Genomic DNA, 26,889 nt, shown 5'->3' on the forward strand with positions numbered 1-26,889 from the left:
CCAACGACAGACGCGATAATTTCACCCATTGTAATCAGGCAAGAGACGGTCTTATCGCTTACTACTAATATGATTAGATGTGAGAGCTCTTCAAAATACTTAAAAACCACGTCCGTATAAACACACGACGAAAATGGTAGCAGTTTTTCGACGTACGTGGCTATGTTTATGTCCAGTTTCGACAGACATGTGTTCGATAGACGAGACGGGAAAGACAAAAACGAACTCTGAATAAGATAAACGTCTCGATTCTTTTGTCATTTTAGATAACATTAAATGTTTACGTCGTATTAAATCTAGTGTAGTTTAAAAGGGACGCGTAAATCGATAGTTCGTGCACAACATCGAGTAATGTAATGGATAATAAGCTGGTCGATATTATCGATGTATTTCATAGTTTACATTCAATAACGTAGTCTGTATCACATGGCTAGCTATCAACAAGGTTAAACCTTGAGTTTTAGAAGGTTACAATGACGTTATCAATTTTACTGCCTCATTATTACGCTCTTATTAATTTCATGGTTTCGGTTGTTTCCCTGATCGGCCAAAAAAAATTGCACACTCAAATTTTAATCGTAACTTAAAGAACATGAGACATGCAAGAGAGTATATAGAACCCAAGATGGTTGGCAAAATTGGTTGGCGAACAGAAGGAAGGTTAGACTAACTGTACAATAGGCTGGCTGAATTAAAGTCAAGTTAGGGGGTTACAGTATGTGATAGGTATAGGTTAGACGACCTAGTTTAAATCCAATTCGTATCACCATCCATGCATAAGGGGAGACTGTTTACTAATGTAATGTCTACCAAACTACTGTTGTACTCATTGAAAAGGAAGAAGTCACAAATTCAAATGAAACACAAAACATGTGTGTTGTGAATGCAAATCATCTTGAACAATAAACACAGTGTTGCATGTGTGTTCATCATGTCCTGGTGATTCATACACATAAAAGTAATGGTAGCTATGTGGGTTGTACTTTTATATGTATTTATATCTAAAGCAGTAAAAACAGACATCCGCTGAATCACCATGCTTTGAATAACAGCACAGTGTAAAATTATTATGAACTAGTTTTTATCCACCTCCTGAACATAATACACACATTGATAAAAAAAAATAACCAAAACACTGCATCCATGTATTAAAATTAATTTAAATGATAAATAATTTCTTGTCACATACAAATTGGTAATTGGGTCTTGTTAAACTGGCCATATGAAGGAGAGTTTGTATTTACTTTGGAATTTTAGTTAATAAAGCAATTTTATCAACATTTCCTACTTGTAAAGTCGATCTGAAACATCATATGCCAAATCTTTGTTTGTAACTCAATACATTGTAAATGATTAATAAATGTGTACAGTCTTTGTTGTTGTACGTACAATAACAAACTTTTCACACAATTTCTTTTAGCTTTTTGCTCTGAATTAAATGAGTTGCAAACACAGACTTTGTCAATGTTGTTTCCCATTGACTTTTTCAAGTTGGAAACTGTGATGAAATTGTTTTATAGTAAAATTCAAAATTCAAAATAAATACCCAACCCTCATCCATATGCCCACTTTAAAATCTGGATGACAAAAATACTTAACAAACTCAACTTTCTCTATGTGTTAATATGTTAGATCTCACAATAGTCTTTCCACTGATTTTTGTAAGTGGCTATGCCAAAGTTTGAAATATGTTCAGAGTTGATAACCTTTTTAGAATTTCGTTCATAGATTACATTATATGACGTGAGATTTCCATACATCATAGGAATATGTTTGATCTCAGTATGTAGGAGTCATTTCAGTATTCCCTACTGTGCCATATGGAGATAATTGTAATGTGTAATTTTATGAATCATCAATTTGATGAACAAATATCCTACTTTGTACTAATGTTCATATTCCGTGATTATTCCCAGTTGGGAACACCGCAGGCTAGGCCGGAAATACAACGTAGTTCCGTATGATGGTCAAACAATTATAACTACGGTTTGACCCTCTAACTTATAAGAAATACATATCCCATAATATGACTATAACTTAATAAAGATGTTATTTCCCTGATATGTTTCTTCATTTAGCCAAGGCAAATACGAGTGACCTAAGGGGCCTTTGTCACTACTCGTCTGGCGACTCGTAGTGACAACCCTTAGGTCACAAGTATTTTCCGGCTGAATGAAAATTTTTTTTGGAGAATAACATAATTATACCAGTGCCAGTAATATCAAAGTAATGGTAATTTTGAATGAATGAACACAGCAGAACCAGTGACATAGACTCATGTTGTCGTGACATAGAAGCACGTTGTGGTGATGTAGAATGACCAGGGGTATATATTCCATATTTTTTGTTCTAAATGGCTTGTGAATGGCATAATAAAGCATTAACTGTCTCACGGAAGATCTAGTCCAACTATACTTTAGATGTCCAGAGATTAATAATAACCAATTCATCTTGATATAATTTGAATTGTCAAGGACAGACAGTAAGGACTCAGAGTACAGGTGTTGTTTGTTTTGTGGATCTTCTTTTATTACCTACTTGAGTGGATGAACAATTTGTGTATTCATGTGTACAGCCCTATACAATAGAGGTGTAAGTAGTTATATTGTACTGATGAGAAGGTTCATCGATTTTAACGATAGTTTACAAATTAAGAATGATTCATATGTACTCTTACCAATGAATGAACAAAAGTAACCTGTCTTCATTACATTTTGTTTATAAACGTACAGCAAATGTAAAAGCAAGGTTAAACTACAACTGCTGACATCAGACCATGGACAAATGGAACCTGTTACAAACAGGGAAAGTGAAATGAATTGTATTGATAACACTTGGCACAGCATGTTGAAACAGCTTGTTGGAGGTACAGAGATTTTTATTACATTCCATCTTTGATAAGAACAGTTTTATGGCCACTTTACGTAATAGTGGAAGTTCACAAACATTTCCAGTTCCCCTGGGCTTCATATACACATAAAGAAGCCATAAAACTGTTCTTATCAAACCATGTGCTTATTTATACAAGACTAGTCTATGCTGTGTTCTAACATGCTGAGCCAAGTGTTATTAATCCAATTCATTTGTTTACCTGCTTTCTTTGTAACATGTTCTTGTTTTTCCACAGTCTGATGTCAGCAGTTGTATATTGTCTATATATACACTAAAGTACCCATATATTAATACCTATCAAGTTCAAAGGTAGTGTGTATTACTGTAAAAACTGTCCTTGAGGCAAGGTCATTTCTTGGTACATGTAGTGTGGGGTCATCTCTTTGTACTCATGCAGAGAATCTATATGGTAAATAGTTTATGCAGTTGTCAGTGCTTCTGTCCTATGGTGAAATACTTGATTAGCAAATTCATGAATCATTCCTAGAGTCTGAGAGTTAAACTGTATTGAACTCTCTACATACATACTGTAATCAGCTCACGCTATCTGGAGTGTAACTTCAAAAGTTAAATTATATACATTGTATATATAAAAATACAGGAACTGTAGTTTCATTTCTGAGATGCTGTGATCAAATTTGTTAGTTTTTAATCATAAAATTTTATTTTTGATAATTTATTAAAAATGTATTTATATTTAAAGTACATGATACATACACTCTGCATGTACAATGAAAGCTTCAATAGTGTGATGGTGCATATATACATGGGTGTGTTTGGTACCCCCCCCCCCCCACACACACACACACACACATACACACCCTCATATTAATTTATTACTCACCCAGATGGCAGTTATATTGTTGTAATGGAAGTTATCAGTTTAATATAAATTTAGGTATATGTATATCCTGTATAAACCTAACATATGGTGCTGTGTCTAGCCATGCATTATGGTATTATGTATAATTTTAGAATGCACACACACAATGGACTTTGAGTACAGTACAGTACAGTGTACAATGCAAACAGTAATACAACTGACAAATTACTGTACAGTATTTATTTCATATTTGTTACAAGTATTTCCGGTGTGACTATTTGTGAGATGATTGTCATATGTTGATGTAGATTCCTTTCCGAAAAAAAGGACAGTTTTGCTTCATTTCCACATTTTTGTTATCCTGGAAAAACCCCACACTAATAGTTATGTACTTCAGAATATCTAGACCCACATCAACAATAACATATATATAACAAACAAACAAACAAACAAACCTTCAGGCAACATCTACTGACGCAGTATAACTGATCAACTGTATCTTATTCTTAGTAATTGTAATTGTGTGTACATAATATGCTATATTTTGAGTCATATTGAGTACCTTGCTGTGAATTTCTGTATATAAATATGTGAGGAGACAGACCCAGACTAGCTGTAAGCTATTTCCTGACTCCCCATTTACCCACTCTTATATTTATTTGGGGTAAATAAACTGATTATAAGTATAAATAGTAGTATTATATTAACATGTACACATATACGGGTATAGCCCTTTGACAAAGAAATTTACCCTTTATTTCTTGCAATTTGCAAATTAAACCTTTTTTTAAAAACAAGAAGTTAGCTGTCAATCCTGTGAACTTGTTTGTAACCTTGTTGTAACTTACGTCAATTCAGGGACTAAAGCAGTGCCATGTTTTATATGTACATGTATCTGATTAGTACTCTTTGACATCATAAATATGAAATGCACGTAGTACAGGTGTTAGGGGAGGATAGTTGTACACAAATTAACCTTTTGAAATAAAGGTATCTTCAACCTACACTTGTGTTTGTGAATCAGAAATATAACACAGTGGACAGTGCCATACATTGTATGATTACCATGAAATATAAAATTTAATGTCTATTAATTTTGACAGCACATTTGCATACATATACTTAAATCTGTTATCAAATACATTTTGTATTTAAATTTTGATAGCAGAATGCCACATTTGCATACATGTACTTATAATACATACATCTGTCATAAATTTTGACAGCACATTTGTATATAGACTTACATCTGCATGTCATCAAATACAATTGTATGTAAATTTTGACATTTCATTTGCTTACACTAATACGTAAGTCATCAAATACAATTGTAACTTGAATGTCAATTTTGACAATACATTTCCATACACTTACATCTGTCATCAAATACATTTGTATTTAAATTCTGACAGCTCATTTGCATACATGTACTTACATCTGTCATCAAATACTTAATTTTGACTGCTCATTTGCATGCATGTACTTACATCTGTCATCAAATACATGTATTTAAATTTTGACAGCTCATTTGCATGCATGTACTTACATCTGTCATCAAATACCTGTATTTAAATTTTGATAGCACATTTGCATACATGTACTTACATCTGTCATCAAATACATTGTATCTAAATTTTGATAGCACAATGCTACATTTGCATACATCTACTAACATACTGGTATGTACATCTGTCATCAAATACAATATATTATTGTATGTAAATTTAGACAGCACATTTGCATACATGGTACCTCAAGTGTCTGTACTGTATGACTGTAATTTTAATATTAATTTCATATTATATTTTCTGAAAATATAGAAATAGAAACTAAATTAATGTAAAACCAATCAAGCCAAGTTGTATGTGTTCAAACTGAAAATATGTGGAAATTATAATTTATACATACATACATACAAATGCTGGTCATATTTCATTAGCTACATGTACAATGTGTATCTATGTCGTTAGTTCTGTAGTGTTCAAAACTGAATTAAAAAATTTAAAATTGCTGTATTTTCTTTTATCATTTCATAAATTCAGTTAGCACAGGTATTTTATGATAATATTCTCCAATTTTTTGCTTCATTCAGCCGGAAATTATTTGTGGTAGAAAGAAAGATTTTGTTGCTATACTCATGTTCAATTCAATAGCTTGTATTACTTGTCATCCACGATAAACATTAAGCAAAATATCAGGCAATAATATCTACATAACAGTCTAAGCAGTACACTGTTTACATATATTAGATCATTGCATGTACAGAAACTTATCCTATCAGTGTAAAAATATACATTGCTGTCAGCCAATTAGATCAAGCACTCCCAAAGGTGTCTGTAGGTATACATATTACATATGTTAATTATTATACAAGGTGATAGGGAGTTCTCCCCAGGGTTTTATGCCTAGTTACAGCCTACAAGAAGTGGATTCTACTCTATGATATCTTCAGACACAAAATAAAGGATTTGCATAGCAATGTATCAATTTGTTATGCAAATAATTTCTCATAATTCATGTGATGCAATTGTGTTATAACACCATTGGTAGTATTTTGGTAGTAGAAAATCCATTTTACCCTGGTACATGTACTTAATATGTATGTTAAATTCAAAAATTGAGTCATGCTTAAACAACCCTCATGCATTCATTGTGTAGTGGAATTCCTTGCCATGGATAAGCCTTGTATCACAGTAGTCAGCTGACATGCATACTAATAGCTGAACATAAATTTTTTGTGACTCCCTTCCTATAAATATTAAAATAGAACAATGATCATGATGTAACACCAAGGAATGACTCTTGACCCAAATTGACTCCAATTTCAAAACATACACAGTTGACAAAAATGTGTTTATTTCCTGGAGTGATTTGCCCTTTATACTAAATTATGGATGGCTGTATGAAGTGTATATGTACGTGTACATCCATTTGTTGTGTGAGTAAAGCTGGTATTTACATCCCAGGGTTAATTTCTTTATACACAAAATATTACAAGTTGGGAAAAACAGGAATATTTAACGATTACAAGTTGGGAAAAACAGGAATATTTAACGATTACAAGTTGGGAAAAACAGGAATATTTAATGATTACAAGTTGGGAAAAACAGGAATATTTAACGATTACAAGTTGGGAAAAACAGGAATATTTAACGATTACAAGTTGGGAAAAACAGGAATATATAACGATTACAAGTTGGGAAAAACAGGAATATATAACGATTACAAGTTGGGAAAAACAGGGATATATAACGATTACAAGTTTGGAAAAACAGGAATATATAACGATTACAAGTTGGGAAAAACAGGAATATATAACGATTACAAGTTGGGAAAAACAGGAATATATAACGATTACAAGTTGGGAAAAACAGGGATATATAACGATTACGAGTTGGGAAAAACAGGAATATATAACGATTACAAGTTGGGAAAAACAGGAATAACAGTCTCTTTGAACATACATGATACAGTGTAATTTGTGCTGAGTAGGGATGGACTGTTATCATCCAGTATTGTGAAAACGGGAATATCTAGTTTACAGTATTGAGTTTCATTCGTATGCAGATGAGAAACCAATCTCACATTATTAACAATCAGTATATGCAAAATTCTAATTATAGACAATAGCTTTTCCCTTCTATTGTATTTGTATACAGCTATTAATTTGATCAGACCATTTCTATACATTATGTATACAGTAGCAGTAATGATTTCCTATAAATAGAATAAAACTAGTTCAAGGAAACAAAATTGAGAAAAACAGGTCAGCAAAACATTTGCATACAGTGTATTCTCCTCCCCCCCCCTCCCCCTCTATATACCCATGTACATTTGTAATTGTATACATGTACATGTACAAAATGTATGCCAACATCTAATATTGATAAGACTTTAGCAATATACTTAATACATACATGTTATGATGTGTTTTAGGGTACATTGTAAGTAGATTTACAAAATTAATGTGTACACAATGGATTGAATTTATTGTCATCTCTACTCAAGTAATGTTGCTATATCATATATTTACATTTTTTGTACATGTGTATATGGGTATGGAAATTCATTCACAGGTTCTCCAAACTTAGCGAAAACATTGATATACACATTCACAATGTACATTTTGTAACCTTATTCTTACATACTTCTACACGTTTCCTTTGTTTATTGTTGTTTCTTTTTTAATTCTGTTGTTATGGCGTTATGAAGAGGCTTATTATTTGGGTTGTCGGTGGCCGAATGGTTAAACCACTTGCCTCACTGCGGTTGGGGTTTGAACCCATTCAGGTTTAGAGTAAAATTTACCATGCTGTAATTACAATGATAAGAGTGTCATTCAGTTTGACTCTGCCAAACAACGCAAGTTTTCCCGGTTTCCTCCTGCACTAATGCTGAACTCATGAGGGATGGTCCTCACTGGACTTCTTGGGAGACAAATGTTTATATATACTTAAAGAACTATCCAGTATAAATAAATGGTTATTATTATTCTTATTATTGAGGAGCTGACTCCCTGAAATGCAAAATTGGAAACAAATGGCAATATACAAAGTACAATGTACATGTAAATGGAATGAAAGAAAGTGAGTTGTGTTCTTACAACAGATTGAATGAAAGTACATGTACATGCATATATCTGTCAACGCTATGGGGTAATTTTATGCTTCCAGACATGAATGAACAGGAACGCGTACAGTGTTCAACTCAACTGCGATCTTGGTATACATTTCCTAATGGAGACAAATATTGCAATTTCATAGCGATTTGTCCTCAGTTCTACTCCTATAACTTATAAGTTACAATTTCCGCAACTCGTTTTTCTTATGGATATTTTATTTTCATTTTTACAGGAAAGGAAATCTGGAAACATACAAGCGTACGTGTTGTATTGTGAGTGCTACAAACGCCACTTTCGTCAGTAAGTCTGCGATCTAATGAAAGAACGGCAGAAACAGGAAGACGTCAATTATAGACTACATGAATAAAAAAGCTGATTCTTTGAGTGGTCTGTGAGTGCTACAGGAACAATTGTCAACTAGAAGAATTACTGAATTCATAAATCAGTCTAATTGACAGGATTATCAATGTATTGCTGACACATCCAGACGATATTGTCACATTTGTCACAATTGATATGTGGACTATACATCAGAATACACTTCTTTTTATAGAATAAATTACCAGTTGTCGACACTACCTTGATTCATAACCCAAAGGTTAGAAACAAAATAAATGTGTAGCCGCTAGTAAAAGCAGTTATAGACAGCTTGTGAAAATTGTTACAAATTTTGTATTTGTTTTGCCAAAATTTCATTCAGGTATATACACTTGTTGTGAAAAATTCATGAGGAAACAGAGAGAAACAGAGAGAATAATAAATCGATTGTCAATGTGATGGAGTATTATAACGTATATAAATTTTTGTATTTTGATACTTTATAAATCCTGTGAGAATAGTGTAACCATACCGATTTCAATTTACCAAAGTCAACAGTGAATTCCCTGAGGGCAACTTCACTTTTTTCTTAGGAGCAGTCTTTAAAATATTCCATTGTAAGTGATTATACTTGAAGTGTTGCGTAAGTCAGTAGACAGTTTGAAGTGTCGCTTCTGCAGTACTAGTATGTTCACGTAGAATTCGTATGTGACACCGCCAATCTTCAGTTGGATTAGTGCCTATACATTGACATTGACTGAAATCAACACATATCAAACATGGGAAGCACGTCGTCAAAGTTCCGCAAAGCCCTCCAAAATGGAGAAGAGTATGTTGCAATGCAACTTTACATGAACAGTCCAGAATTGAGGAAATCATTGGATCCGAATCTATCGTATGGTGATAATTATAACCATGATACTCCGCTACATTGTGTTAGTAGACATGGCATGAAGTCACTTCTAAGGTATGTGGGGTCACATTTCGTTCACTTCTCTATTTTTTTTTTTTGTCACGAAATTCCTCGAAAACATGTCTTTTTTGTTCATTTGTTTTTATTTCCAGGAAATTTCAACCTGAGTGATTACAGGATACACTTCTTTTTAAGTTTTATCGCTCAGAATGCACAGTACTAGTATGTTGCTAGACAATGTACAGTCCCTTAAAGTAGTAAAGCCATCACTGTTTTGAAAAAAGCTTAGAACTTTAAGAAGGTGGACGTATAAAGATAACTGTAAGAACACTACTTGACATTTACTTATTTTACATTGTCTTTGCGTGAAATTTCAGCCCTAGCAAATACTCTTTGAGTATGCCACACTCGCATGTCGTGGGTTTCTGTCATGTGGGTGGAAGAACGTGACATCTCTTACACTTTGTACTGTCTAGGGCGTTTATAGAACACTGAAGTAAGTTCTTAATATATGCATTCTTGAAATTAGAACAGAATTGACGTAACAATGTCAATATTATTTACATATCCTAGCTGCAATTCTATAATTTTTATTCTTGGAGGACATGAAAGTCATTGGAAAAGTTTGAATGAAAATTAAGATAATTACATAATATATTTTGTAACTCCACCATAAAAATAACTCATGCGTCTTTTTTTTACATTTTGAAGAAGGATGCAAAAGTTGTACATGTACATGTGTACGTGTACACAGTCTCTAAAAATTACTAAATGCAAAGACATGCCAAATGAATAATCTTTAAAGAAGTGGAGGTTAGCTAGATAACAGTATGAATACTATTAGGCATCCCAAATTGAATTTAAATCTAGTGTACTGAGATAAGGGTAGTATGTGTATAGATCGATACATATGATAAATTAATGATAATTATTAATTTGTGCTCAGTATGTGTAGCATGCCCTTTGACTGGCGTTATAACCATTGCAGCAGTTGTTGGCTGGCATTATAACCATTGCAGCAGTTGTTGGCTGGCATTATAACCATTGCAGCAGTTGTTTAGAAATGCCTGTGATCAGAATGTTGTTTTATCAGTAGTAGACAATTCAAACTGGACCAGGCTTTAAAAGGTGCTGGAAAGTCTACTCCTTATCACACTATCAAACTGACTTGATGGACATTGATATAAAAACAATAGTGGGTGCCTCAGATGCCTTTATCAGTTTTTTAAGTCTGTTGAAGTTTAGACATATTGTACATATGACTAACTTTCACAGACATAAACAAACTGATAAGAACATGACATGAACTTAGATCAGAGACACCAATGTTATTTTGTATCAATATATGTCAGTTTGATAGTGTGATGAGGAGACGATTTTTCAGTACCTTCAAAGCCAGTTTGAATTGTCTACTACTACAAAATGACTCCTTATCAACAGAATTTCTAGACAACTTGTGCAAAGGTTGTAGAACGGTTGATTTAGAGACTTGGCTATCTGATTTGATATACTGTGTTACAGTGGTTCTACTGTTGTTGTGGTGAATGTCTGACATTTTCTAGCCAAGTCTCTGGGCCCTTGCGTGTAAACACCCTAGATGTGTACATGTACATGTACCTTCAGTGCAATGTGATCCCGTGCCCTCTAATAATAACCAAATGTTGTTTTGAATCAAAATGAGAAAAACTGGCATTTCTTGTTAGTCACCACATAGTGACATATATAGTAAGAGATAGGGGAACACCAAATTTTGGTGCGTCACTAGATATTGTGTACGTCAGTGGTGTGTCAAATTGGTTCTGAGGGCACACTGCATGGGTCATCTACATGCACATGTAATATTTAAAAAAAGCTCAATGGTCTAGAACATGTAGTGGCTAAGATTTGGATGTATGTATGCAGTATACAACAAAAACATTTTTTTTCATGAATAGTATGGATTTTTAATGCAAATTTACTACATGTACTTCAGTAACATGATCTGAGAGCTTAAACAGAACTTTGGCCTAGAAAAAAATGATACAAGTACATCTATATGACAAAGTAAATCTTCCATGTATGAAGTTTTAATAGGAGTATTAGGACTATACTTCAGGAATGGTACATGTACATGTACATACTAGATGAGAGAGCTTAATAATCCAAATATTTGTAATTCTGGCTCAAAGGAATGATCAATCTTACACAAAACATAATTACCTGTACAATGTATATGTATGACAAAATCAAATCTTTGTTTGTGTATGGATTATTAATGTAAATACCTCATTAATGGTTAAACATGATCTGAGAGTATAAAAAGAACCAATGCCTGGACAAATGATACTTGTAAATTGTATACTAGTATATCCAGGTAACTAAAATTATATCTTTCATGCAATGAGCTACTTTGGTAAAGATATAACACGCAATCAGAATATAATAATTAAATATGTTACTGTCACTCTAGCCTACATGTACATGTACCTGTAGACTTGAAGGACTAACATTACTTGTACTACTACAATATTTCCACTATCCTAAGTTACATTTTGATTTTTTGAATTTTCACTTGTCCTTCCAAGTCTGATTCTTCAGTTATGTTGGTATTAAGCCACACCCCATCTACATGTAGTCTACATGATTGTGTAGTTTCTGACGACTGTATTCCAATTTTACACTATGTTATCTTCACATATTATGTCTAGCCAATATCATTACTGAGGCATTAAATGTGGTTCAACTCCATGCTGGGTGAAGTGCAAACGGTACATGTCAGTAGTAATCTATCACAAATTGACGGGCTGTCATCATCGTTCATTACTATTCATTTGGACTTATATGATATGCAAATGTTCAACCGAACTCCACCTCCACTAAAATCATGTGGGGTTTGCTACAACATCATCATGTTTACATGAACACTGTAGGGGGAGCAGAGAATTCTGTGTGAGAGTAATGACATTGACAAGATGTAATGTGTGAAGATAATGTAGTGTCAAATCGGAATACGGTCGACAGGAACTAGACTACGCCCCATCACACACGCACATAATGCATGCGAAACATTAGCATAAATTTGAATAGAAATTGATGTACATGGGTCGATCGGTCACATACTGATTGCATGATTTAAATGTCTAATTATGTATTCGACCAATCACACTTTATGGCTGAATCCCATTCAAGACCAGAGTAACTGAAGAATCAAACTAGACTTGGAAGGACAAGTGAAAATTTAAAAAGTCAAAATGTCACTAAAGATAGTGGAAATAGCATTGTGCATTAGTCCTTCAAGTTCAAGTTAAAGTCAACAGTTAGGCAACAGTTAGGATAGTGGAAATTATGTGTACATTATAGTAGCATTAGTCCTTCAAGTTCAAGTCAACAGGTACAGGTAGGCTATGGTTAGGATAGTGGAAATGTGTACATTGTAGTAGCAGTAATCCTTCAAGTCTACAGGTAGGCTACAGTTAGGATACATGTAGTGGAAATGTGTACATTGTAGTAGCGTTAATCCTTCAAGTCTACAGGTACATGTAAATTTTTCATGTATGAATTTTAATGCAGCTACTTTGGTAATGGTAACATTCTCCGAGAGCATAAAAATATATATGACTTGGATGAATGATACATGTACACATACACGGTACATACAATGTACATATATTTATATTAGGCCAAATAAAAGAAATAGTGTGTTTCCAATAACCCAACCAACTATAAACATTTCTTGCATGCAAAAAGGTAGTCTGGATTCCAACTGTGGTCTACTAACCACAGTCTGGTCAAATGAGTCCCGAGATGAAATTTAAACATCCACAGCCACCCACAAAGTTGAATCATGTCTTTGTTAATGAATCACAAAATTCTAACCAATAACACAGTCCCTCATAAAGTTTGTTTATTGGGACAGTTATGTAATGTAATAGGGAACTGGCAAACCCGCCATGTTGAATGTTGCATCATGGGAAATGTGATAATAAATACTAATAAAATAGTATTATAAACAATACTGTTACATTGTTTTTAACAACAAATGATCAATTCATAGTTACCCTGACCATTGTGGGAGGTTAATTTTATCAGTAGCTCCAGGTTAGTTATTACGATAACCACAGATAATCCCATAGTCCTTTGTGTCTGAGCATGCTCAGTTTGGATTGCAAGTTCCCTATTGGTATATTTGTCAGCTTAGTATTCTACTTATACACTATATCACTATAGCAGCTGGGGGTTCACTGATTAGATGAACAACTTTTTGTGCTAATCTAGCTCAGTTTGACCAGACTGCTTTGACCAGACTGTGGTTAGTAGACCACAGTTGGAATCCAGACTAGCAAAGAGGTAAAATAGTAACAATATACAATTTAATGTACATGTAATAATGTACATTTCCGTGTACACCTTCATGCCTTTGCCTCATCTGTTGTCACTTAAAAAGAAAAAACCAGAGAGAAAACTGGTCTTTTTAGACTATATTTTGTAAAACAGTACAGTCTGCATAATGTGTTTGTCTACATAATTTGTCTGACATGTATCTTATCTTGGGGTCTAAGTAATTTTTAAAGTAAAATAAAATAAATTCTGACCTACCTAGATGTACCTGTACCCTATTTTCTGAATGCATCAGAACAATTTTTTTTTAAATTTTGCCATAAGGACAAAAGCAAATCTGTAATGTATGGATTTATAATTCATCTACTTGTGATAATGACACTGATCATACACAAATAAGACTTGTACTACTAATATTTACATAATGCAACAAATCTGTATTTGATTACTATGCCATAAATCCAGGCCCAGATTCATTACTGGGACAAGCCATTAGCCAAGCAAGTGGACTTGTTATCAAAGAGTACCAATATTTACACATGTGATGATGGGCTCTTACATAACACAAGTAAACAGTTGTAAAACCTCTATTCGGCCGTCTGCATGGACTGCAATTGAGGCAAACCTTATCTCCGTCTTATATCAGTTGTTATCAATTTATTAGGCTATCATAAGTAACGCTACAAACAGGTTTAGAGATGCAAACAACTTTTATGACACCCGTTTTCGTCAGGCAAGCCCGCGGGTTTGTTGCACTTGGACCGCTAATGGTTTGTGACTGTCATGTACACATTGTACACATCTTAGCTTAATATGACAAGTAACGCATGTACACATGTTGTAGAATATTGTGTTCCCTCTATATAATTTGTTTATTGTCTGCATGGATTTATGAGTAACATATGCTGACACACATACATGATTATGTACATTGTACAGTGTCAAATATTGTTGAATTTATTCCCATGGGTATTAATCATGTAAATTAACAACAAAATTTGCAAATTTTCATTAAAGACTTATTTTCGCTTATTTCATGAGAAACAAAATCGCAAAAACAAGTAGTGACTAAAATGTTTTCTTGCCAAAGAACACGTTGTACCAGTATGGTAATTAGTAGAAAAATTAGACACTGAGAACTAGCTGAAGAGTCATTAATAAATTGCTAAATTTTCTAGCAGTGAAAATGTCTAGATTTATAGTATAACATTTGATCAGAAATACCAAAAATTAACATGTATTCATGAGTTTGAAAAATAAGAACCCATACAATGTATAGCGATATTGTAAGTTGCTAGTTGAGAATGACTCTTTTTTGGTGCATTCCCCAGAAACAAAATGAAATGAAATAAACAGAAATTGTAATTCTGGTTATGCAATCTGCAATGTCAGAAAAACTGAAAGGGAACACAACATGTATGCGCTACACATGATAGATCACATGCTACAGGCAAAAGTACAAAAATAAGAGTGGATGAAACTGATACATGTACCATTGTGTTGATGCCTGTATTTCAATAGTGTTCGGGATCTGTTGTATATCATACTATATGTAGATACGTGTTAGTAACCTTACAGCCATTATTCCACCTGTTCTCATACATACATACATACATACATATGTCCTTCAGCTCAAAAATCCCTTTTCAGTGTGTTAGCTTGATGACATTTTAAATATTCATCTATTGTCTATAGATGCACACCATTCAATATCAGCTGCATCACCAATGAAATCAAATATTTAAGATGATAAAATGATTAAGAATTCAATCTTACCAATAGTAAACATACAACATACAGTAAAATACAATGTACATGTAGGTTGCAAGGCAATTTTTCTATCATAATTTCTAAATAATAAAAGATTAATAAAGGTTACAAATATTTGTAGTGTTTTTAGTCCCCGACAGGTACCATGCACCCATTGGGGACTTACACCGGCGTATTGTACATTGGGTTCCATCTGTACATTCATCCATATAAACTTGCAGAGGTGTCCATCCATTTTGTATCATGTCCAGTAATCACAAAGAGGAACATCTGATGGACTGTTTAATAATACAAGCATGCAAATACGCATATATATTTTCATATCTTCTTGTATGATCTCAGTTGGTAAGCTGGTAAAATACCTGGAGAACTGAGATAGATTTTATCAACTGTCACTGGTTACTGGAATTCAGAGGGGATATAATTACAGAAAATGTTCATGATCAAAGGAGATGACAGCACAATGACATGAGACGGTGTATGAAGATTGACACATTTGATATGTAGTATCTTCAGACAAACATGAACAACCGGTATGAAGTACAGCGCACTATGTACTTAGTACATTACCGAGCACTACCTGTATGATACATTGTATACATACACATGGCTTTTATATTTTCGAACTGTATCTCATAAAACTAATCAATAATTGGGTACTACTCCCAGTGAAGCAGTGTGAAGTTAGGACAGAATTGTGAATTCACCTCATCTACTATATATCCTGGGGTGAAGTAGTGACAACTGTCTGTAAATCCTCATCATTGACTTTTATCAGTAGTACACATGTAGTGCAGACTTTGGGATTTACGCATGACTTTAGCAGTGTTCTCCCCAGGATTTTGCCACAAGAGGGGGGAATTGTTGCTGAGCGGAGCGAAGCACTGCGTGCGCGTTGCGCACGCTGGGGGGTGGTCAGGAGGGGGGTTTCCCCCCTCCTGCCTAGGAGATTTTGCAATTTGCATCTTGAAATGGTGGCTTTTGGTGGCACTTTATTTAGCCATTTTAACCCACTTTAATCATGTGAATTTCAACACAACTGAAGTGTCAAAGTGAGTTTTGATATCTTAATGTTTAAATAGTGACAGAATTTAGCCAAATTTACCTGTGTCAAAAAAATAGTTTTTTTAATAGTTTGTCCTAAATAGTTACTCAAATAGCTCTTTTTAACACAAATGCTGAAAGAGTGTAACAAAACAAAATCTTCAACTTTCTGTAAAAAATTGCAGCAAATTTCAAGATGTTTCAGGACAGTTGTAGTGTTTACTACAAAACGAAATCCATTTTCAAGAGCTTCATTGCATCATCACCATACCACTACCAAAACAAACAAAAGTCAAACACATAAGGGTGAAGATACAGTAACTTTGCCTTTATGCATAACAGCTGAGTAACTTGTCTCACTTCTGTGAGAATTCTCCTGCCTTTGTAATTTCCCCATTGGTGACTGCTTGTTCAAAGTAAACAGTGTCAGATTTGGTCCATCTATTGATATTCCCATAGTGATTCAATTCGTCTAAATGTACTGTTTTCTAGTTGACTTCTCATTAAATTTATAATTTAATTCCCGGACTTGAGAACTGCTCAGAATGACGGACCAGTATTTGCGGTGACGCAAAACCATGCGTATTATACCGTACGCAATGGAAATTATTTTTTGTTACATTTGCCATACCCCTCGACTGACGATCGTACTATACTGAGTGAGAGTCGATTGTTTTTATTTTGATACATAATATTATTATAGACCACTAACGAACTTGTACTCTGGCCCTGTTACAGTCAATGTAAAAAAAGACGCAACACTAATGTTGCAATTTTTGTTGCCATTGTTGTGTCTAACTGGAAAATTAATAGTACATGCCAAACACAGCTGCACATGTTCAAATGGACACTCAATACGTCACGCTCCCACGTCAAAAAAAACTCACTCTGTAAGACATGCCTAGCCATGATATAGTTCTCTTCAGCATGACTGTTCAGTTTTTTTTACGAAAACAAAAATAGTCGGTGACAATACGGCATGGCAGTTTCAGTTAGCACAGGTCTTTTTTGATAGATGGCGAAACCGCTTCGTGTCACTATGGGTGGTAATGAAGTCAATCAAAAGAAAATGAAATAAAACGAATCGGAATACATAGTTTTCAAGTGGGACAGGTATCCGACAAAACTTTCTGCTACGACGACTCACTAAGATTTTGAAAGGTCAAAGATTGTACTATGACGACACATGCAACGTCCGAACTATTAAACTAAAGGGAAGGGACAGAGGGGAACTTAGCGTTCAACTTCAATACTGACGTAGCCATGGAAAATCTTACTTGCGTGTTTTTATATTAAGAGAAGCAATTCATAGACACAGCGACTCAGAAAACCATAGATTTTGCAGTACATTTAGTGTACACGTAAAAACAGACCGTTCCGAGACTTTTGTCACGGCCCACCTATCCATGAACAATGGAATCGCCCACATTGACACCACGTGTTTATCTGTGTTGAGGCCATCGCATCTCACCCGATATCTCCGTAAGTTCGATCGTGGTTCGATGGGTACGAAAATATTAGCCCATTTTCGTTTCGATTACAATTCAATAAATAGTTAAGGAACTAGAATGTACCATTTTGTTCATTTTAGTGACATATTATTTAGTATCATCTAAGTAGTGTCGGTGAACAACACAAGCCTTTCAAAGCTGCAAAGTTTCGCATTTCATTTTGTTTTTGTACCGTAAACTCGAGACAGTGTGTGTTTACATGCAAACAATCCCACGATCTGAGTTCAAGTTCGCCCAGTGAAAAGGGCCGACGTGTAAAATATTCCGTGTACCTCCTGATCTTCATTGAGCTAAATGACGGAGGAAAGACATGTTGACTGTTTGAAAGCTATAGAATGAATGAATGACAAGTTTGAAGAAAGTATGCGTGAATGTGATTCGCACGAAGTTTGACATCAGTGACAGTAGCCTCTTTACCGAGATATTTGACTTTCCAAAATGGCGACCATGAGATCGTAGCGAAACCGCGAGAGAAGTAAATCGTTTTGCCCCGTTTGTTGAAAAAATATTCAATTCATTTTTTTTCCGTCAAAACTTACAAGGGGGCGCCAAGAATTTACAAGAGGGCGCGGCGCCCCTGTTACCTTGTTCAGGGAGAACACTGACTTTAGGCATGTATTAAGTCAGAATTCTCAACAGAACTGCATTATAAATGTACTAATCATACAAATAATATACAATCTATGATTGTAAGTCACAAGTGAATAATGCTCACCTCACTACAGTATATACATGTGTCTGTTGTTAACATTAAGGAACCCTGGTAACAGGGGATTTCTGACAATAGTTACATATTTCCATACATTTTGTCATAAATTTGGTGATAAATCTCGTTAAAGTTTGGTAGATTTCACCGAGTAACATTCTTTAATACTGTACATTGAAATGCATCTTGGAAATAAACTTCAAACTTTTATTGTTATGTTTGTACAGGAAAACCATTTCTCAGTTAAAATCAATAAAAAAAATCAAGGGTTACCATACATATATTTGAATTAGAGGTCAAAATGTTATAACAATTAAGCCATTTTAGAATCCAATATGGCTGCCAAATACTATAAATAATAACAAAATGTATGGGAAAAACAAGATGGACGATTTCCTTGAAAACAAAACAGGGGACCCCAAATTTCTTCTTATTTCAAAAGGACCACCCAAGCTTCCAGATGGCAAAGTTTGCAGAGATTTTAAGAATTTTGATTTCAGTAAGATTCATCCGCAAGGCACATTAATTAACAGAAACAGTAGCATGTTCTCAAAAGTGTTTTATTTATAATAACTTCTGCATGCACAATCTACCAGATGTACAGGAATGTATACAATGTATGATGTATGATGTATGCATATCGTTTGCCTATATTATGTACGTAAACAGGGGTTCTTGTTTTCCTGGTACTCTTTTTTGGTTCAGTTCAACAGAGTTTTAAGAGTCTCTAATACATGTAGCTTCAAAGAAATATATTAAGTTATTATAATAAATCTGTTGAACAGATGTAAATTAAAATATTAAAATATATGTGAATGAGAAATTATAGGAATTAAGAATAATATGACCGAAGGATGTAAAATCACAGCTTTGATATCGTTTGTATTAAAAAAATAAAAAAATAAAAATAAAAGTCAAAAATATTGTTCTTCATTGTGACTGTACAGGTACATATAAAGTGACAAAATAATATTATTAATAGCACATTTATGATGCGATGTCTGTTAATTGGAAATACTTTAGAGATATTTTACACCTTCCAGTGAATTATAGACTTTTTTTTATCAAATCTGTCAAGTATATGAATATTACATTGATAAACAAATAGGCAAACACTGACATACACAGAGGTAATTTATTCAAATTTCTACAGTCCCAAAAGGACACTTAAATTTTACACAATCAATCCCAATATTGTACATTGTATAACGGTACACATACACTCACAAATATTCCATATGGCAATTGCACTCTGTAAGATTAATTTGGGAAAGCATTCATATGTACAAGAAGTGATTGTAAATGAGTTACACATGTAAAAGAAAGGTGAAGGCCACATGATATACTGGTATATGACATGACATTGAGGGAAAGAATTGGAGCATGTTGACCAGGATTGATATATTATGCATTTTCAACACTTGAATTTACTAGTGGACAGCGTGTGAACTGAACTCTAAATTATCATATTTATGAAGTTGGGACTATAGAATAACATTAACACTGTAGAACCTTTATAAATGTCACCATACAGTGGGAGAAAAATATTGCATGGATATTCCCAGGAGAAGAATAGGGAATTCTTATATGAATCATTTGCATATATGTATGTTACATTTGTATATTAACGTAGGTGTGTGATGTACCCGGATACATGTATTTATGAATACATGTCGTGGTTTCATCAAGTATTTTGTATTATATGAACTAGTTTGGAGCAACCACTAAATTACGTTTTCAGAACAAGAATATGATAATAACACATGCATAATGTCAATGTGTGCTTATGTATATGGAAATTACTTCAATTGTGATGGATTTGGCTTAAAATCTATCTCTGAGTCATTTGTTTATCATTGAAATGTCAAACAGTGTGCCAGTCTGAAGGAAATGTTTAGATCATGTAACTGTGTTATATAAACATTCCCATTAAATGTACATGTACACAATATGTCTGACTTGCTATATATTTTTCACACAATGGTCTTCAGTATATTACATTTGTATATAATTGTGTTTTTATGAATCCAGACACCAATATCAATGTTTTATTATTATTATTATGTATTATTGCTGTTGTGTTTTTTATGAACCCAGGCACCAATAAATTGTGTAGCCTACATGTCGACTAGACATATCAAGACTCACTGAAATATAGATACATGTAAATGTCTGGTCTGCTATATTTATCACAGAAACAATATATATTTGTTATTTTTATGAACCTACATGTAGACACCAATATTGCAAATTATTTTTAAAATTTGTGTTTTGATGAACCCAGGCACCAACATCAAACAGACTAGACTAGTCTAGTAGACTTGTCTCATCTCATTTAATAAGACAGTAAAATACAATGTAGTATAGTTACATACATAACAGTAGATTATGTAAAGTAAAGGAAACTATCTTGATCAGACAGAGGAGACCCATCATGAACAGGAGGCAAGGATAACAACTACCATCAATTTACCGACTCTAGTTTCAGAAATTAATAGACAGTAACGCTTAATTAATTAAATCATTGCATGATTTAAATGAATCAAAACATTGTTTCTATATTTGTAACTTACTGTTCCAAAGTAACTATAGTAAATATTCACATCATATATATACCAGTATGCTGCTACAGTAACTGCATTATTTTGGTTTGCATGTCTTGCATCTCATCCAGCTCCACATGTATTTATACTATATTTATGATGAATGTACATGAACATGTACCCTCATCATATATGTACATGTACAGTACATGTAATGGGGTTGTACAACTCCAAGGATTGTACATGACTAGATACATTCATTAACATTTCACATATATTATAATTGTTGCTGTGTTGACATTCAAGTAGAGAGTACTTGAATACTTTCTACTATGTTGACATTCATAGACAGCACTACATATATACATGTATGTGTATACTGATACTTTTAGCATTTAGAAAGTACATAATACATGTATTGCCCCCTTACATGACCTACATACAATCCCATCCATGTATTTTTGTTGTATTCCAAACTTAAAAGTAGCATATTGAACCATATTGTACTGTACTAGTATAGATGTGCACCATCTACATGTACTCTGTTGATATTGTTATAGAGAACATATGATAATTACTTTAAATTTAAAATTAGGATAGTATTCCTCTGCCCCCACCTCACCCCTTCTTTATTCCTTAACTTTCTCTATTCCTTACCCCATCTAATTTGCATTCCATTCAATCTGTTTTATAACATTTACAAATAGTACCTCAATTCTATACCACAAAAGACGATTGACATTATATTTGTGTTGCTGTAATTGTTAGACAATCTTCAATTATTTTTATTTTCAAAAATCAAACTGAAGACACACTCATTCAAACAAGTCTTGAGTATGGCTTGACGCTGTCAGTGCCATTGAACAAAATTATATAAGTTGAGACTGAGAGTGATGCCATAGAAATTGATTGATTGATTGATTGATTGATTGATTGATTGATTGATTGATTGATTGATTGATTTAAAACATGTCTTTATATTTTGATATTTCAGGTTGTTTCTAAAAGACCTTAGTGGCAACCCCAATAAGAAGAATGCCCGTAATGAAACCTCCATACACAGTGTTTGCCTCTGTAACACTGCATACGACCCAGCCATTATGTCGAAGAGAGCTGAATGTCTGTATATGATATTACAATGGGAGGGAGCCATCCTGAGAAATGGTGAAAGAGAAAGAGCAGAGATTGATGCCATTGATGAGGTAGGTACTGTACAGTAACTGCTTAGACCGGAATCTCGTGATGTGGGGAATTTGCTCTCACTTTTCCCCTACCATCACCATGCCTGGCATTTCGCTAGCATTTCTTTTCTTAAAACTAGCCATATGGAAGATAGGCTGGAAGGTATGTCGTCTTGTTCAGCCCTATCAGGCTTCTTAACCAAGACTGTATGAGAGTGTGTATTTATTTTGGATTTTTAATTTGTAAAACAATTTTGTCATGGCTTCCTACTTGAAAAAATGAATGTGAAAGAACTTGTGGCAAATCCTTGTTTGTAACTCTTCAAGTAGGAAGCCATGATAAAATTATTCTATAAATTAAAAAATCACAAATAACAGGCAATGACAGAAATGACAATTATATTGCCATTTCTATCTCAAAGTTATTGTACTTTTTATCACTTTACTTGCAAAACAAGTGTATTGATGTACGCCCAATCTCCAATTATTGTATGTTACAGTATTGATTGGAAATGGTTGCCTAGCAACAGTTATAGTTGTCTGTCCAAATGATTTTTTGTGTAAACGCAGGTAAAAGGGTAATAACACCACATAATGCAATAACAAATTGATGTGCAGGAAAATAATTATCTGGGAATTTGAATGATGGTGAATGACATCTCAGTGTTTGTTTTTGTGATAACAGCACTGTTTCCTCTGTCAGGCTTGTAGCAATCAATGTAACATTGTGTGTGCCTGAGGGCAGTGCAAAACCCGATAACGTCTTTTCCATAATCCGTACATGAGCTATCGTGTATCCTGTCTGTTCTAAGTATCACTTCCTCTGTTCTTGACATGTGATGCTTTTATTCAATTAGTAAATGGTTTGCAATGCAACATTTTGTGATTGTTTTTCGCTTGTTTCCACTGCAAAACATGTACGGAAAATCAGCTGAAATCTCAACAACTATATTTAGTCTGCCATTGATGATCTTTTGAGTAAAATGCACCACAAATATACAAATTCCCTTTACAAGTGTTTTATGGATCTATGTGTACTAAAGGAATGTATATATTTTCTGCTTAGCAGTTGGCAAAATTTGTAGTTCATTTGAAAGTTGTGGGGTTCAAATTTGTACATTTTTTTAACTTCCATGGTGGGTCGTCAGATTTAGCTAAGGGTTTGCACAAATTTGTATCATTTTTCATACTAAATATTGTTTTCATAAAAGTAATCAATTCACATAGAGAAAGAAATTACTGTATTTTGCCTTGAATCTGGTCTGAAGATGATTCAGATATGTAATGTGAAGTGGTTCATGGGTTGGTCCAAAATTACAAGTCTTAGAGGACCTTTACCTTGTTACTTTGTACAAAGAGAATACTTTTAAATTTACAGTTATCAATTTGCATACCAAAGACTTAATTTGCATAAAATGGGACATCTGTATATTAAATACATTGTATATGTACACAACATGCATCAACAAAATGATCTCCTACATGGGCCATTTTATAGAAAATTGAGTGCTGACACCAGTGATACTGTTCTGATCAATTGGTGACCTTTTAATTTTGGGATTACATCAAACTTACCATACCGTTACCATGGTGATAAAATATCTTTGTATGTACATTTATCCTGGCTTTTTCATAGTTTTTCACTCGTTAACTTTTGTACATTGAGTTGTAGTTTCAATCAGCTCTACATGTGCAATATAATTTTAATGGTCTCTCACTTCTCAGTCCTAGCATTTCAGTTCCTTGTGTTAAATAGGTCAGGCAACTGAATTCGATGTATTTATGATTCATTCGAGAATTATGTACAGGTACATTACAGTAATTGGAAAAATGTGTGTACATGTACACATTACATTAATGCAGTGATGATGTCTACTTTAAGTAAAAGGTTTGCAAAGGTTCTTGGAAACATTTGTATGTCCCGGTGTACATTGTACATTGTGTGTGTGTGTGTGTGTGTGGGAGGGGGGGGGGGGGGTGTTGATGTTAAGAAATGTAATTAGATGTTATTCCCCAATATGTTTCTTCATTCAACCAAGGCAAATATGAGTATATGTATTTTCCGGCTATAGCTGAATGAAGAAAAATATTGGGAAATAACATAATTATACCAGCACCAATAATATCAAAGAAAAATTGAGGAAAGTAAATTATAGCAATTTTTAACGTTTTGACTCATATTTCGACTCATATTTTTATAAAACAGCAAAACGAGTGACATAGACAAACATTGTCATGATGTAGTACGACCAGAGTATATATTCTATATTTTTGGTTCAACTTGGTTCGTGCATGGTATAAATTATGTTATTCAATATCATGATCATAACATGTCCGCGTGTTTGTGGTGAGGGTTTGGTATGGTTGGTATTTTTGAATGACTGATTCTGTGTAATGTATAGTGTATTATGTATGTTTGCAGGTAGCATGAGAAGTTGTGTGTGTTTGTGTGTGTGTGTGTGTGTGTGGTGGGGGGGGGGGGGGGGTTGGCTACAGTTGGGATGGGAGGGGATGTGATGGCTTGTGTGATCATGATATGTTCCCATGTGTATCTGTGTGTGTGTATGTGTGTGTGTGTGTGTATGTGTGTCCCTGTGTGTGTGTGTCCCTGTGTGTGTGTACATTTGTGTAATATGTATTTGTGAATGTATGTCTACATGTATGTATTGTACCGGTATATATGTACTGTGCAAATTACTATATCACAGCTAAAAATCAAGGAACTGTAGATTGAGTAATCAAGTGTTATGAAGTGGTACATATTCCTTGGAAAGGTTACTGTCTTATGAATAATTTAAAATATTACATATAACATGACACCTCTATGGCTATGTGTCTTGGCTTAATGCTCTATATAACATTTCATCATCCGTATGACCTGTTGAACACAGCTGTCATCGTTAACAGAATCGGATCATCTGTTCCTCCACTATGATATGTCTATCACTTTAAAGACTTTTCAGTTCATGTTAACTTTGCTTGAATTTTGTAATGAATGTTCAAATCAAAGTTTGTGTATGTACACTAAAAAAATACCCCAAGTTGTGGTAAGTTTGAGCTGTTTCCTAAACCAGTGTTTTTGGTAAGGATGGTAAAGTAGGTATAATCTATCTGAGTTCCCCACCAAAACTATGGTTAATGTACATGTATGCCTATTTTACCAGATTTCCCCTGTTGGTTACCTTGCTTGCCAGGTCTTGGCAAAATCCCTGTAAAACTGTTTGTTGTCTGTACATGGTGAACTTTTACAATCACGTCCACGAGATTGTAAATGTTCCAGTTCACCATATTTTGTTGTACGTGTATTTTGATGTTTGAAATCTATCAGTTATCAATTCTATACTCTAAAATATGACTTTTTTACCAACTTTCTTCTTGGACAAAAATCACAAACAAAAAAATGATGTATTCCCCAAATATTTGTTTTCTGATCAGCCAAGAAAAATAATTGTCCTGTAAGAGTCAACAGACAAGTAGTGACAAGTATTTCCTGATAAATATTTGGGGATAGTATGTTCATACCTCCTCAGACAAAAATTAATTGCAATTTTGAATGTTTTGACCCGTATGTTGAAATTTTGGAGAGTGTACCACAGAACCAATGACATTGTGACATAGAAATTATCATGGAACCCATATTTTTTGTTTGAATATGTTCAACTTGGTTTGTATGTGGTATAATATTCATTTATGCAGTCACAAAAAGTAAAGTCATGAACATGCATTCATCAAGTACCCTGTACATTTGCCCGATTTTAGACTAGCTATCTACTGATGGATATTTGAAAGCTCTGAATAAACAAGATTTCAGTGATATTGTTATCTCAATAATTGTGATTCAAACTCCTGGGTTGATTCTATCTAATGGGTATTTCAATGGACATGTTTTCCTTTCTGATACATACTTATGAAGATGACATCATTGTAATAACTTACTCAGCGGGAATGTCTTAGAAGTAGCTGTATAATGTAATCTGTAGACACAAAGCTGCATCGTGTGGATGCCAAGAGTAAATGTCTTATCTTGAAAGGCAGAACGTCTTCCATCCAGTTGATTGCATTTCATAAATAGAATTGTGATGATGACATTTGGTGAGTTCATAGAGGGTCTCTATGCCATTACTGAGATTACAGACTATATTGGGTCTCTGCGTTAGTGAGATGTGCACGCTGTTAGTATATTGATCACACCACGTCCTAATCACATCTCACAGTATATATGATACATTCCTCTATAAACATATCAGAGC

General features: G+C 33.9%; 1 protein-coding gene across 1 annotated transcript in view; it reads left to right on the forward strand.

Annotated features, from left to right (window-relative positions):
• The first annotated feature begins 9,177 nt into the window (after positions 1 to 9,177).
• The window catches only part of LOC144450510 (uncharacterized), an 83,027-nt gene continuing 65,315 nt past the window's right edge, over positions 9,178 to 26,889 (forward strand). The window contains exons 1-2 of the mRNA XM_078141150.1: positions 9,178 to 9,621; positions 22,453 to 22,660. Coding sequence (XP_077997276.1) covers positions 9,434 to 9,621; positions 22,453 to 22,660 — 396 coding nt within the window. The 5' untranslated portion in view covers positions 9,178 to 9,433. The remainder of the gene's footprint in view (positions 9,622 to 22,452; positions 22,661 to 26,889) is intronic.

Source organism: Glandiceps talaboti, chromosome 20 (genome assembly GCF_964340395.1).
Source record: "Glandiceps talaboti chromosome 20, keGlaTala1.1, whole genome shotgun sequence".
NCBI classification, from domain to species: Eukaryota; Metazoa; Hemichordata; class Enteropneusta; family Spengelidae; genus Glandiceps; species Glandiceps talaboti.